The sequence below is a fragment of the Panthera pardus genome, unplaced genomic scaffold, assembly GCF_024362965.1.
Source record: "Panthera pardus isolate Hobbes unplaced genomic scaffold, ASM2436296v1 HiC_scaffold_21, whole genome shotgun sequence".
NCBI lineage: Eukaryota > Metazoa > Chordata > Mammalia > Carnivora > Felidae > Panthera > Panthera pardus.
In genome coordinates, this window is record NW_026526777.1 from 48,817,923 (window position 1) to 48,832,838 (window position 14,916).

The 14,916-nt window shown below is 39.8% G+C and overlaps 1 protein-coding gene across 13 annotated transcripts in view; it reads right to left on the minus strand.

Annotated features, from left to right (window-relative positions):
- Positions 1-14,916, minus strand: part of RASAL2 (RAS protein activator like 2) — a 358,056-nt gene that overhangs the window by 20,649 nt on the left and 322,491 nt on the right. For 10 of the 13 annotated variants that reach the window (XM_019426063.2, XM_019426070.2, XM_019426071.2 and 7 more), the window contains 5 exons: positions 12,259-12,403; positions 11,354-11,590; positions 9,519-9,720; positions 7,206-7,405; positions 5,564-6,425 (listed from right to left, as the gene is read on the minus strand). In XM_019426063.2, the coding sequence (XP_019281608.1) occupies positions 5,564-6,425; positions 7,206-7,405; positions 9,519-9,720; positions 11,354-11,590; positions 12,259-12,403 (1,646 nt within the window). The remainder of the gene's footprint in view (positions 1-5,563; positions 6,426-7,205; positions 7,406-9,518; positions 9,721-11,353; positions 11,591-12,258; positions 12,404-14,916) is intronic. The other 3 variants (XM_019426072.2, XM_019426054.2, XM_053909229.1) reach the window with 1 other exon arrangement.

Below are 14,916 nucleotides of genomic sequence, written 5' to 3' on the forward strand. Positions count from 1 at the left end.
AAGACTAGATGAAAAATACTGGCTGCAGAGACTAAAAGGTTATCAAAGACAGGTTGGGATAAACTGCAAAATACACAAAACAAGTAATATGAGGGTGTTTCTTAAAGGTTTGAAGCAGAACCTGGTCTGGCTGATTTACAAAGAGATTACAGATGTACATCAGTAAAAAGCGGCATCACGCCTGATGCACACATAAGCAGTTGTTAATGGACTTCGAGCTAGAAGTTCCTCCTTTAAAATCAATTTCTCCACTGTGTCAAGGAGCATGTAAACATGTCTCCATCTCCACTCTGGTATGTAGGTTATGTTTCTTATACTTCATTCATTTATCACTTTATTATTTTTGTCATAACATTTCACTGATATATTATTAATCATCTTTTTAAAAAGACCTTTTCCAGTTAGCTAAGTCCTTATGCTAAACAATAATATCAGTAAAATCATGACTTTGAGGTTATATATTTATAAATATTATTAATATTGATAGTCATATATTTTTCTAATATGTGTTAAAATAATTAATTACATGAGTAATTAAACAGACATCATGTATACTTAAATAATTTTGAGCATCATACTTTAGAAATACTGGCCTATAGGACAGAGGACAGAGTATCATCTATAGTGGAAGGTAGTAATTATCCACATGAAAAATTATTATAAGAAGCAAATGAGTCCACATGGAAAAGCATTTTGTAAATGGCAAGGTACTTTACACACACATGCACACACACACATTAGTTCTCCCCCTGCTGGACTTTAAAAGCAGAGCACAATAAACTGCTTCACCATTGGCAGAGAAAAATAGTTTTACAAGAGGTTTAGGGGTTTTTTTTTTTTTTTTTTTGATATATATACACCTGAAAGGCAAAAGAATGCGGTTATGGGTTTGAAAAAATTAATAGAAAGCCAATATTTAAAGGAGACAAATGCCTTTTTAATTTCATGATCTTATCACTTTAGCACACAGGGCAGAGAAAAGCTGCTTTTCTGTGAAACCAGGATTTTCTATTCAGTAGCAGTTTGAGATAAAGCAGGTACTAAAACTAATAACAACTTTACTGTTTGGAATTTGTTACTTCAAGGCAGCTAATTCAATAGCTTTCCGTTTTATCTAGTTAACAAGATGTTGCTTGAATGAACTTTCTTTCCCTGTAATTTGTTATGGGCTATCTATTTATTGGGTGCCTATACACGCACACTAAAGATATTCCTAGAACACACTAAGGAGCGATCTCAGCCCCTAAAAGGGTATTAAAACAACGACTCCTTAGCACAATCTAGGCTTTGACTAGTTGTAAAACGAGCTTGGCTCATTCCACTGGTGATGGTGGTACTACCATATCTTCAGAAAGACTAAGAACGTCCAATGAATTTTAAGAGATTGTATGATAGAAATGGGCATTTAGGTCTATTCCTATTGTACTGGTTAATTCTGATTTTCAACCACTTCCTAATATATCCAAGCACTCTGCATAGCAGTAGGTGGCCAATAAGTGTTGAAAAGAATATTAACTATTCCTTGTATTCATAGTAAAACATTTAAAGAACAGAAAAGTAATATTGAACACATCAAAAATAGAGGTGGTTTTTTGGTTTCTTTATTTTAAAAACTATATACCGTCTCTTACATTTTTTTCTATTGGTCTCGTGTGCGCTGGTCTTATTTCCCAATTAGATCATCAATCCTTGAGGCAGGGTACCATATTATATATAGCATTCTTTGAATGGTAGTGACTATGTAATTGCATAATAGATGCTCAATAAAATATTATTCACTTATGAATACTCTGGTTCTCTTTAGAATTCATTACTAAAGTATAATGTATTACTAAGAGAAAGCTAATGTATGTATGTCTTTTCCTCTAATCCTTTGGAAGTGCATCAAAGGCTTTTTCTTCAATGACTGTTGCATCTCCTTTACAAGCTGGCAAAGATAGCAAAATTTATTACCTCTAGTTTATAGTCAAAGAGATTGGGAAAAGATGTTGGTAAGTGCTTCAAATCCCATTTTGCTTAGCTATAGCCTTAGGAAGAGTATTTGTATCCACTGACTTTCAACAGCGGATCATTAAAGAAAATGAAGGATGAAAAAGACAAAAAGAAAAGCAGCAGGATTTCCTACCAGGACTGTCTCCCCTTTGAGATACAGCTGTATAGGGTTTCTCTGGGGAAAAATACCAATGCTTTAGGGCAAAAGGGCCTGAGATGGCAGTTTCTCCGAGCCTATAATTAGTCATAGCCTGGCTATGCTGAGGACAACGAACAGGCCAGTTCCCTGTCCCTTGCTAGTATTTACTAGATATAAATAAGACTCGTTGGTTTCAGCTTCTCCAAAGTCTGCACCAGTCAGGTTCAGTCAGGTTCTCATAATGAATAGCACTTCTGCGGTCTACACCAAAGAAAGGGCTGACTAAACAAGTATACTCTGAGGGTTCTTGAAGAGGTTGGTTAGGAGAGGGTTCAACATATCTGAGTGTGAAAGCTGGAGCATCATTCCAACAGGCTTGTCAGATACCTATTTTAAAAGTCTCTTCAAATTTGAATTTTTGAGGTTATGTAACACGCTATATCTGAACACATACATTATACATACAGTCTATTATACACAGGGAGTACACAATACATGGAAAACAAAACGGACAGGGAAATGAGAGGGGGGAATCCAAAGAGAGGCTGAGAAGGGTAAAAAAAAATTGAAGGCAGCTTCCCGAAAAAAAGAAATCTCTTCTCTGTAGATTGTTTCACTAGGATTTTGTTTCCTTCCTACTCAGTACGTACATGGAGAAGACCAAAGCTAGTAAGCCTGCCAACAATGGCCGCTCCTTTGTGCTAAGATACAGATGGAATTTGCATGGGACAAAGCCGCTGATAATTACACACGCCTACAGAACAATCCCCACAAAGAGATCCTCTAGTTTTTGGGAGAGAAGAATTCCCCAACACAATTTGCAATTACAATATGTAAAGGAATTTGCCAAAAATGCGCTGATTATGTAGAAATTCAGAGGCTTCACGGGAGAGGAGAAAAGCAAGAAACAGAAAGATAAGGAATAGAAAATAACAACATAAGTTTGAAAGAATAAACCATCTGCATAGAAAGAGGGAGTGTAGAAAAACCAGAAACTTGAGCAATAAAAATAGGGTGATTTATGCTTTAACTGATACGATGGTGGCACTACCAGCGAAGGCATAAACAGAGGTGAATATTTAAAGCCGTGTGAGGCCACTTCATGGTGTCTGTGCCTCATGTGCCAATATAACACAGGCATACCCCAGTTCATTCATGGCTGTGGCACAAAACGTTTTTAAGTTGGTTGTTGGGAGACCATATCCATTTCCTACCTCCCATCTACCCAAGATAGCCTTCTCTTCACCCAGAGAAACTGTACTAACTGCTTGTGTGACAGGTGCTACATTTTCTTATACCTGAGCATTATAAATGATACCTGGTTCCAGATGATCACTCAGAAGGCTATTTAATTTAAAATATTTATAAACCATCAGTCTGAGTCACACACCCTGACAACTGAGGACTATATCAAATAGGGGAAGGGGTTAGCATTCCTTTTTTCTGTCCAGGGCTGGGCCCGAGCCAGCTTTTGAAAAGCAGGTTGGAGGGCCCTTTCCGTTGTCCTGTCCCTCTCTGCCAATCTGAGATTCTTCTCATGTTCAGGGCCCCCATGCTGCATTTAGACCCCTGAGTGGATGTCTGCCTCCACCCAGCACTCCATCTCCAAAATTCCTTATCTTTCTTTTCTCCTCTCAGTAAACACTTCATTTCTCTGAAAGTGGTTGGCCTCAACTAGAAGCTAGCATAAAAGCAACATGTGGATAAGACCACAATAAGGTAAGAAGGACTGCCTTCCAACAAACAGATTAAGAGAATATATATGACACAATTTGACATACTTATGAAAGATATAGCGACGCATAAGCATTTTCATTGTATCTACTCTTCTTTCCTTCTCTTTAGATGAAAATGCTTATTAAATCAAACGAGTTGGTGAAATTTGGGGAAATATAAGCCAAATAAAAATGAAAAATTTAAGACTGAAGGAAAACTTTATTTCTCTGGAAAGAAGGACCTACCGGGAGGCTCTGCCTAGGAAGCTGGCTGCGGGAAGCAACTTAAGTTAGTCATACTTTTCAACTCTGCCTTTACCTCTGTATCCCAGGATTCTGTCAATGTTCTAATTTTGTTATTTTTTTTTAAACAGTAACGATCAAGCTAGGGGCAAGGGCTCTGATCACAGCAGAGTAGCGGCAGAAACAGCCAAATCGGTAAATGCCTACCTATAAAGAGCAAATATATTAAAAAGATACATTGGGGTTTTATGGCAGTCTCCTCTGACCAGTGGTCTCGCTGACAAAAGGATGTGGCATAGAACTCTTCCAATCACAAAGCTCCCTAGTACTCATATAGTATGTTCAGGTTTCAAAGAAAGGTCAGCAAATACAAAGTTGAAAAATCTTTTTTAGATGAAAGATTAAATATATACCTACACATGATTTCCTCAGGTTATTAGTTTGTTTCAAAAAGCAAAATATGTATCGGTGCCTGAAAATGTATTCGGTAGGGAAGACACGAGTGATCAAATTCTCGGGAAAACTTTTTATTTGTCAAGAAAGAAGTCCAGGAGTCTTAAGACTGGGTGTGACACTAGCTGAGCTTACCCATGCAAATAGAAATAGAAGGGATTCGGAAATGTTTACAGCACTGTCAACCGCCTGTGTTTCTATCTTTTTACCTGTCTCCTTTACCTTGTCTTTATAGGTGCTCAGTTGTTTACTTTTCTAGTCATTTCCAGGAAAAGGCACAGGGGACTTATAATTTCCAGAGGGAGGTGGGGGATGGAATAGAGAGCAGTTACATTAAATGTTTGACTCGGAACGCGAAAGTTTATTCTGGAAACTGTAGGGGAAAAAAATTGAGGATTCAGGGTCCGGATTCCCAAAATATATTATGGTTCATCTGGCCTATAGGTTTCACAGTGTATGTGTTCTAATTATTCATGCAACACCGATCTGTTCCCAGTGCACACATAGGTAGTGGCTCAGCTGCTCGAAGGGAAGGAAAAGCTCTTTGTGTGGTTGATAGTCTCCTGAGGGTAATGAGTCAAGCTACTTTCTGCAGCCTCACCTAAGCAGAAGCCTCCCAGACCTTGCATTTCCTCTCTCCATCTAAAAGTTGGAGAAAACGGGGCTCCTGGGTGGCTCAGTCGGTTAAGGGTCTGACACCGGCTCAGGTCATGATCTCATGGTTCGTGAGTTCAAGCCCTACATCAGGGCTCCACACTTATGGTACAGAGCCTGCTTGGGATTCTCTCTCTCCTTCTCTGGTCCTTTTTGTACGCATGCGCGCGCGCGCGCGCACGCGCGCGCGCACACACACACACACATTCTCTTTCAAGATAAATAAACAAGCACTAAAAAAAAGTTGCAGAACATATTTTTAAGTGGAAACGTTGCTAGAAATTGGATTTCCTAATGATTTATATACAAAGAACCAGGGAAACAGTTGGATAAGTGGAAGCCACACCCCTCCAGCTCTCCCCCCTACCTGCTGTGTTTGTTGTCTCTGGATCGCTCTCACTTTGGGAACAGGGCTCTCTCTGGAGGAGGAAGACTGCTGCCGGGACCGGCTCCCATTCTGCACAGGTTCGGCCATGAGGGCTGCAGAGGCCACCGACATGCTCCCCGTGCTACGTAAGGAAGCACTATGTGGCAGGGATGGCGGGGCTTTGGCTCGGGCACCTAACCCAGCCTGGTCCATTTTCCGGATCTGGGCCTGCCCGGTACTATTCTGCCGTGGCAGAGCAAGAGGTATGTGTCTGTCTGGCACAGTATGCCGCCTGGAGAAATCCTCGCTCTGGGTGCTGCGTTTGGTGAAATCTTCCATGCTGCTATTGCTGGGCCCGCTGAGTTTGAAATCCTCACTGTTACTTTGGCTTCTGGAACTGGCAGTGCTTAGGTTCTCCAAACTGGAATCCACAGAGGCCTTTGGCATTGCAGGAATTGGGTTATTGAGGTGATAGACAGGGTTCTGGAATGACAAGGGCTGGAGGCTGCCTGGCTGGTTCAAGGCCGGGTGCAGGGGCCTTCTCACTTGGGGTGCGCTCTGGGGAGTGCTCTGGGTTTCCCGCAGTTGTTTGATGCTGGCCACCTGGGTTATGGAAAGCTGGCTTCCAGTTAAGCGCATAGGCACATCGAGCATGACAGGTGCATGCTCCACCTGAGCAGCGTGAGTGTCCTGAAGGTCCATGAGGGAGATGCTCCGACCGTTAGGAAGGCTACTTTCCTTCTCATCCTTTTCAGAGTAAGTCATGCTCTGGGAGGACGCTTGCTGCACCAGCAGTAATGTTTTCCCTCTGAAGTAGCTATCAGTGTTGTCCTGGCTTGGAGATTTTAGTTTATGCAAATCACTGTGGAAAAGGAGAGGACCCTTAATCACTCCTGGGGCAAATTCAAAACAGTTTTTTTCAACCCAGGCATATGAACATTCCAAAGGCTCACAGTCCCAATGTGGACACTTACATTGGTTTCTAAACCCAGATTTCATCGTTACAATTCTTTAAAATCCAAAATTTTTAGTTTCTCTCCAAAGGTGGGGAATAACGCTGTGCTTACCTCTCCATCATTGTCTTCAGTTTCTGCTAGAATTCTAGTCATATCCTAGTTAGGCTTTAAACCCTCCCAAATATTCTGATTCACAGTTAATTGCTTCTGTCTAAACCTTCAAGAGGAGGAAGCAGGGCTGAGGTACAACCAAAGGGTCACTGCTAAAGGCCCAAGTCTTGCCAATCCAGAAAAGAGGGTCAGTGTGAGCATCAACGTTGTATCTGCCTATCCGGCTGACACCGCCAGCCATAAAGTGATTTTAACGGAGGTTCTCCAGAGTTTTGAGTGCTACAATAGATGGAAATAGAAATTTCAAAGCCCTTAATCTTCCATTAAGCCGGACCTAGATTTTGAAACAATGTTTGCTGAACATATTATAACTCTACAATATCACTGTAGAAAATAAGAATCCTAGATCCTGTGTATTATTAGGACAAACAATTGGATTTATCTCAGGTCAGATGTTTTTTCCAACTGATCATGACTTTCAAGTTATAAATTCAACAAATAAATAGATTTCTGCCAAGTCTCTAAACATCACCTCTCTCTGAGACAACGGTTTATTTAAATTCTCTGTTTCATACCTGTCAGTGGGGTCTTCGAATATTTTCTGCAGCCCAGAGGAGAGGCTTCCACTGACATTTGGACTGGAGTTATGCTCAGTGAAGCGTCTTAGTTGCTGTTGTATTGGTGTAGGATTAGTCAGAGACTTGGTAATATCAGCAAGAACTCGAGGGAGAGGTCCCAATTTTGCCACGGTCGCCTGTAGGAAGGAATTTTCACCCTAATTGGATAATAAGCATTGCGACATCCACCAAGGATTGTTTTTGGGACAACGATGCCCATTGATGGAGGGGTGTAGGTTGGAGGGAAGGGTAGGTGTTTGCATATGGGAGTGGCAGGTTCATAATGCATTGTTATGGAGCAGCAGAACCATGGCGTCGAGATGAATGGAGGAGGCGAAACAAGGTGCAGCAGACATCGAGGAAAGAAAGGAAATAGAAATTAGGATTATGCAAATAAAAATTAAAAGACATGCTCAAAACAACCAAACTATTGCCATTCCAACTAAAATAGGCATGCAAAGCAAACTAAATCTTTGGAAGGCTAGTAGATCAAGGTGGGGGAGGGTAGGGGAAGAACCAAACACCTTCTAACCAAAGGACTTCGAGACCAGAGGATCGGCTAGTGTGATGAAACTTCCAAAGAAAAGGCATCATGTGAGAAAAGAAATGCATGCCAACATACAGGAAGGTGTTGCATTCAGGGGTCTGGAGCACTGCAGGGAACACCGATGATATACTGCCATCTACTATCCCATTTCCTTTAGGGAACTCTGACCTATTGTCAACTGGGTTTGCATCAGCAAGACAATCTTTTTTTTAAACAGCAAAAGCAGGTAAACTCTGTGAGATATGTCTAGATTTACCCCTGGTTTCCAGGACTAAACACAGATTAAAAAGGACAAAGCATGTTTACATAGCAAAGCCTGTTGAAAGGACCTCAGCCCAAAATCAACCAGGCCTATTTCACAGGATTACTGTATCCGCATCTCACCGATGCAGTTATTCAACAAAGAGTAACTTTTTAGTATTGGATTTATCCATCTCAATCATTTTTTTCTTTGGGGGAATTCTTATTCTTATGGAGTCCTTTGGGACCCTTCAACTCTAGGGCAGTTCTACAAGACTGCCTCTGGGTCTCCTTTGTCTTCTCAACAACCAAGTCTCTTCAACTCTGCTCCAATGGGTAGAATGGGCACTCAAACGCCACCTCAAGAATAGCCTTTACCTGCTCAACTTTCTTGAGCCATGATTTGTATTCAAGGAATTTACCTCAGCATAGCTGCAACTCAAAATCTAGCTAGTATTCCTACAAGTGAAGAAGGGGCCCTCAAGAATAAGAGTTTACTATTTTACAAATGGTAGGACACCCTACCATTTACATTGCCTCAGGAAAGCGGTCTTTATTAATAGGTTTTACTCCCCTCCCCCATTTTATCGGTACAACATTTTTAAGGATAATAGGAAAGTGGAGGAAAACAAATACATTCTTATCACAAAAAAATAACTTTGCTTTTGAAGTTATTCTAACATACCACCACACCTATTTATGAAGTACCTGTAGCAAACAAAAACATCAATAAATAATTATTGTGATAAACCTAGCCAGAGTCTAAGACTACTTTCCATTATAAATTCGATTCCTCTTTGAAAAATTCCAGAAGGAAGCAAATGATTGGCATGGTATGTATTTAGTTACTAATATGGTATATAACAAGATTCTGAGCTTATACTCAGAAAATAGATGAAAAATAGTATTTTCTGTTTTTAAAATTCACATCTGTAGAGAAAGAAAACATCAGGATTTTCAGATCCCATGCAACTCCGTAGTACTAATAGTTACATTGAACCCTCTGACTTGCAGAATAAAAAAAAAATCTCATGAGTTAAACCACTTAAACATAATAGTCTCAATATTTTTCCAAGTCCACACTTTTGTTAGGATTATTATGAGGTTTTATCTCATCCTGCTTATACATGAATAAACCTGCGTATGGCAATATTTGATGTTAGTTTCCAGGCAAGGTTTTAGACATGCTATATATAATGTTATATACATATATGTATGTATTTATAGAAATATATACTCCATTAATTCAGCTAATTTCTTAAAAATATATGTGAATAATCTCATGGCTTTCTAGAAGTTCCTGGTTTGGAGGGCACGCATTTGATGCAGAATTGATAGCTATTTACTCCCAGACTTCTAGCACAAAAGGTCATTTTCGACTAGCAGGAAGCGTGAAGGCTGTCACTCTGTGGATACTTTCCAGAATCCGGGTACATTAACGTTCTCTATCTCCCATCTCCCATTATGCTTCCAGCCTACTTTACCTTATCAAGTTGGGAAACTACTTCCCACAGTAAGGAATGCAAAACTGAAAGCTCTCGGCCCAGATCAATGTAACCATCAAAGCCTGGCGTGTTCGAGATGGTGTCCGGATTAGAGATCTCCAAAAGAAAGCGCTTCATTCCACCCCATTCATGTTCTAAAAAATCATTCATGAATGCCATGTATTCTTCTTTGTTACCAAATCTGAAGTAGAGGGAGAGAAAATGAGAAAGGACATATTCAGGAAAAGAGATGTCTGAGTTGACTTTACACTGAGCTTTAAATTTTTTATTTTTATTTTGGGGAGGTAAGTGACTAATTTATAATCTGCTAAGTGATAAATGCTAAAACATACTTTCCTAATACTGATGTAACAATCAAATACTTTGCATAGCCTTCTAGTCTCTGTTGGCGAAAGCTAACTCTCTTTTTTCTGGTATCTAGAGCTCTCTGTAAATAACCTTCGTTTGCCTACCACATGCTCATCGGTACAAACCTTCAATATTGCTAGCTTCTTCAGAGTCTTCTGAATATATGCCGCTTCTCCAAGCCTGTGTGCACTGCATGCTATTTATTTTTGCTAGAGAAGAACCTCTCTTCTTTGCCCATCTAAATTCTAGGTATCTTCAGCCCAGAAAATTTCTTTCAAAATAAGCTAGAAGTAATTTTTAGCAGAATTAGCTCAAATATGGGTAAATATGTCTATTTCTGTGCTGCTGTAAATATAGGGTACACAAAGTTAAAATAGTACACTTCCAAAAGGCCAATATTTACACTAGAAAACAATCTGTCTCATTGAAGTTCCACTTTCTTCCTTCAATACGCTGCTAATAGAGAATCTTGTCTTTTTTGGAAACAATGAAAAGTGGCAAGAAAAGAGTGTGAGTGGACACACTCTACCACCCAAACATAGCTGCTGTTTACATGTGAGTGCATTTCCTCCCCAATGGTTTTCTAACTCCCTTTTTAAAAAATTTTAAACCTATATAAAAGTTGAAAGAATATACAACAAACAACCATATGCCATTCCTCTACATTAACCCACTGCGAACATTTTGCCAAGTTTGCTTTCACTTTCTCTCTACATACTTTTTTTTTTTTTTCCTGAACCATTTTAAACTAAGTTGCAGACATAAACTCTAAATACATTAGCACTCATTTCTTCAGAATAAGGAACATCTCTTACATAAACCAATGCTATTATCACGCTAAAACTTTTAAATCATCTTATATATAGTCCACATTTAATTGTCCCCAAAATGACTTATAGATTTTTTTTTCCCAGTTCAGATCCAGTTAAGATTCAAGCATTGCAGTCTTTTAAAATCTAGAATAGTCCCTCTCGATCTTTTCAATTTTTCATGACATTGACTTTTTTCTTTGAAGGGGCCAGGCCAATTGTCTTAGATAACGTAACCACTGAGTTTGTCAGATGGTTTCTCCTAACGTTTTATACTTTAGTTTTTGTATTAACATATTTCTGGAATAATAGTATATGTATCTTCTAGTATCCTTTTTCTTTTTTGCTAAAGTTTTGAATAGCACTTTCCATATAGTATGTATAATTGTATCTGCATCATTTTCCATATTATTGGACATTTTTGGTGAACACTGTAGTGGCTGCAAATATTCTACTGAATGCATGTACCATAGGTTACTGAACCATTCCTCTGTAAAGTGAATATTAAGCTGTTTCTTCTTTCTTCTATGTTGAATACCACCATAATGAAAATCTTGTAATACGAGTGATGAGGCTCCCCACCCCCATCCAAATTTTAGGTGTCACATATTTTTTTTAAACAATGTTTTTAAAAGTGCTTATAGCAGTGACACCTACTTGGCAAAGTTAGCCAGGTTCTGAATGACCTTGGCAATTAGAGTCAGAGTCCGAGACGTGCGGTCATCAGGATACTCTTGCATCAGGTTGAAAAGACTGGGAGACATAATGGCTGGGCACAGAAAACGCAGAAATAACGAGGCACTGATGAGCCGCTCGCTGATGTCCTGCTTGCCACGGTTCAGGCACTGCTGCTTCCATGACGCAAACACTTCTTTCAACTCACGAGGGAAAACACTGGGGAAGGAAAAAAGATCAAAACCTCTAAATACAAAAGTACCATAACGCAAGAAGACACAAGTGATCCCATCTGGCCCAACACACCTGCTCTAGAGCCAGGCTAAGAGGAGAGCCTAGTGGAGAGAATTCTGCCTGATTCATGGCTTCGAGTTGGTGGAAAATACACGGAAGCCCAGATGGAGACTGGAAACCCACAGCCATAAAACTCAGGGATTAGTGTAAATTTAGTTTTGCAACGTAGGAAAATGGCATGAGGCTCCTGACTGAACCATCTGGTTTAATAGAGCTTACCATAATCTCTCTAAAGAGCGTTCTTCAAAACTTCCAAAATCTCACCAATTGCAGGGGTTGGAGCGATGATCAAAAATCATTAACACAACTGTCTAACACGGGTAAGCACTTCAGAAAGCCATTGAAATACTTTGGGAATTAGAGGACGTGGTGCTCCTATTCTGGGGAAATATTATATTTATGTAGATAGTTCACAGGTGCTTCTGCTTACGGTGGAGATTTGGACTTCAGAGGGGACTACATTAGGGAAACTTTCCATCTTCCCCCTAAGCCCTTTCTCTGGGTGGGAGATACTACAGTTGACACTGTGATGACCTTTACATGGAAAAACTGAAGTTCCACGAGCAGAGGCTGAGGCACTGACACCTGCTCACCAGTACGAGTTGATGATCTTGCAGAAAGCCAGCTCACAGCACATTTTCAGGTTGCTCTGATGCTCTATCAGTTCACTAGAGGAACACCTGCTGGGCTCCACCTCACAGTTCTCATCTGACTCGTACAGAGCTTTGATGAACTCCCCTGTTTGAAGAGAGAAGGTGACGGGTAGTGTAACTATGAACAGCGTCTTCCTGAACAGAATAAAAGGATTTAGGATTTCTGTCCTAAAATGTATAACGGGAATTTCTTTCTGAGACCTGACATGGAGGGCATGAAGGATTGTTGCTGCTTTAGACCCCAAGGGTTACCACCTCCCATATATGATGTTTATCTTCCTCATCTTGGAAGCAGAAAAACTGCAATCGCTAACCTCACCATCGTGGTATTTATAAAAATAATAATAATGATCATACTTTCAACAATGATACAGCTTTAAATCTTTTACCTGAAACCACAAATTCTTTATTTTTGAGGTGGGGGGCAGAGAGAGAGAGGGAGACACAGAATCTGAAGCAGGATCCAGGCTCTGATGTCAGCACAGAGGCTGACGCGGGGCTCGAACTCACGGACCGCGAGATCATGACCTGAGCCAAAGTCAGAGGCTTAACGTCTGACTGAGCCACCCAAGTGCTCCACAAATATATTTAATTAGCAGGGACTCGTTATTTGTTATAAGGCTGCTCTACCAGGATGAATAATGTTGTTATTATTTTAGAAGAAAAAAGAACCCACGCTTGACTGAATACCCACCTAAGGTGTTAGTGCTAATGCTGGTGTCAAACATAGATTTGAGTAAGGGTCTCTAGGCTTACCTCTTGTAAAGGGGATAGTCATTCAACATAGTAGAAAAAATGTAGCAGACATTTCTTCATAGAAGCTTAGAAGCACTGTTTACATATCCCATCCTCTATAGGATATGCCCAATATTCCCTGAACGAACAAATCCTTTCCTTACTTGTTTATCCTCCACTATACACCATACCTTGTGTATGTTCTAGTGTTCTGTGTTTCACAATGTTTTGTGCTCTTTGTTCACATGTCTGTCTCACGTTCACACCTCTAGGATGAATACCCTTGGAGGTCAGGGCCAGCTTCTATTCATGTTTGAATCTCCAGCCTACCAAATAGCTCTCAAAGCATTGCAGATGTTCAATAAATATTTATCAGAAATGATAGCATGTATTCTTGTTTTTTTTTTAATGTTTGTTTATTTTCAAGAGAGAAAGAGTGTGAGCAGGGGAGGGGCAAAAGGAGAGGCAGACAGAGGATCCAAAGAGGGCCTGGCACTGACAGCAGTGAGCTCGATGTGGGGCTCAAACTCATGAACTGCAAGATCATGACCAGAGACAAAGTCTGACACTCAACCGACTGAGCCACCCAGACACCCTTATTCTTGGGTTTTTACAGGTCTTTATGACAAAGGAGTAGATCTTGCAAAGATCCTTTCAAATCTGCTCATATCATTCAAAGTTCAGGCTAGTTATAATAGATTTCATGGACATGAACAAAAACTTCTGCAAAATTAATTAGCAGTAGCATCATGAGGAGTATTTTCTATCAAAAGGGTAAGTAGTGAGGCAAGTGAAGATTTAAAAAGTAGCTATAATAGAGGATGGGAAATGATTATTTGGAAGAAAATGTTTGGAGAATAGGAAATTAGTAGATGGAAAAAGTAAAGGCTTTGGAATCAGACAGACCTAAGGTCAAATCACTTAATTACTGGGGAGCCTTGAGAAGTCATTTAACTAAAAGTCTGAGTTTCAGCTGCCTTGTTAATAAAATGGTGTCAGTAACTCCCACCCTTACAGACCTGTGGTGAGGATCAGAAATAATGCATGAATAGAAAAGTATCCAATATGGTGCATGGCACTTAGTAGGGGCTCTAGACATGCAATTTAAAAATAATTTTTCATAAAGTGAAAACACCCAAAAATATTGATAAATTCTCGCAAGATTTGTATGTGACATGTTCTCAATGTCCCCTATACTATGTGCTTCCACACAATTTACCTCATTTAAAGAACACCTAAATTTACTCTACTACAAAGCTGTAATCATCCAGATAGTATGGTATTGGCACAAAACCAGACACATAGACCAATGGAATAGAGAACCCAGAATTGGACCCACAAATGGGTGGCCAACTAATTTTTGACAAAACAGGAAAGAGTATCGAATGGGAAAAAGACAGTCATTAGCAAATGGTGCTGGGAGAACTGGATAGCAACATGCAGAAGAATGAAACTAGACCACTTTCTTATACCATACACAAAAATAAACTCAAAATGGACGAAAGAGCTAAATGTGAGACAGGAAACCATCAAAACACTAGAGGAGAAAACAGGCAACAACCACTTTGACCTCAGCTGCAGCAATTTCTTGCTTGACACGTTTCCAAAGGCAAGGGAAATAAAAGCAAAAATGAACTACTGGGACCTCATCAAGATAAAAAGCTTCTGCACTGCAAAGGAAACAATCAACAAAACTAAAAGGCAACCGATGGAATGGGAAAAGATATCTGCAAATGACATATCGGATAAAGGGTTAATATCCAAAATCTATAAAGAATTTACCAAACTCAACACCCGAAAAACAAATAATCCAGTGAAGAAATGGGCAGAAGACACGAATAGACACTTTTCTAAAGAAAACAT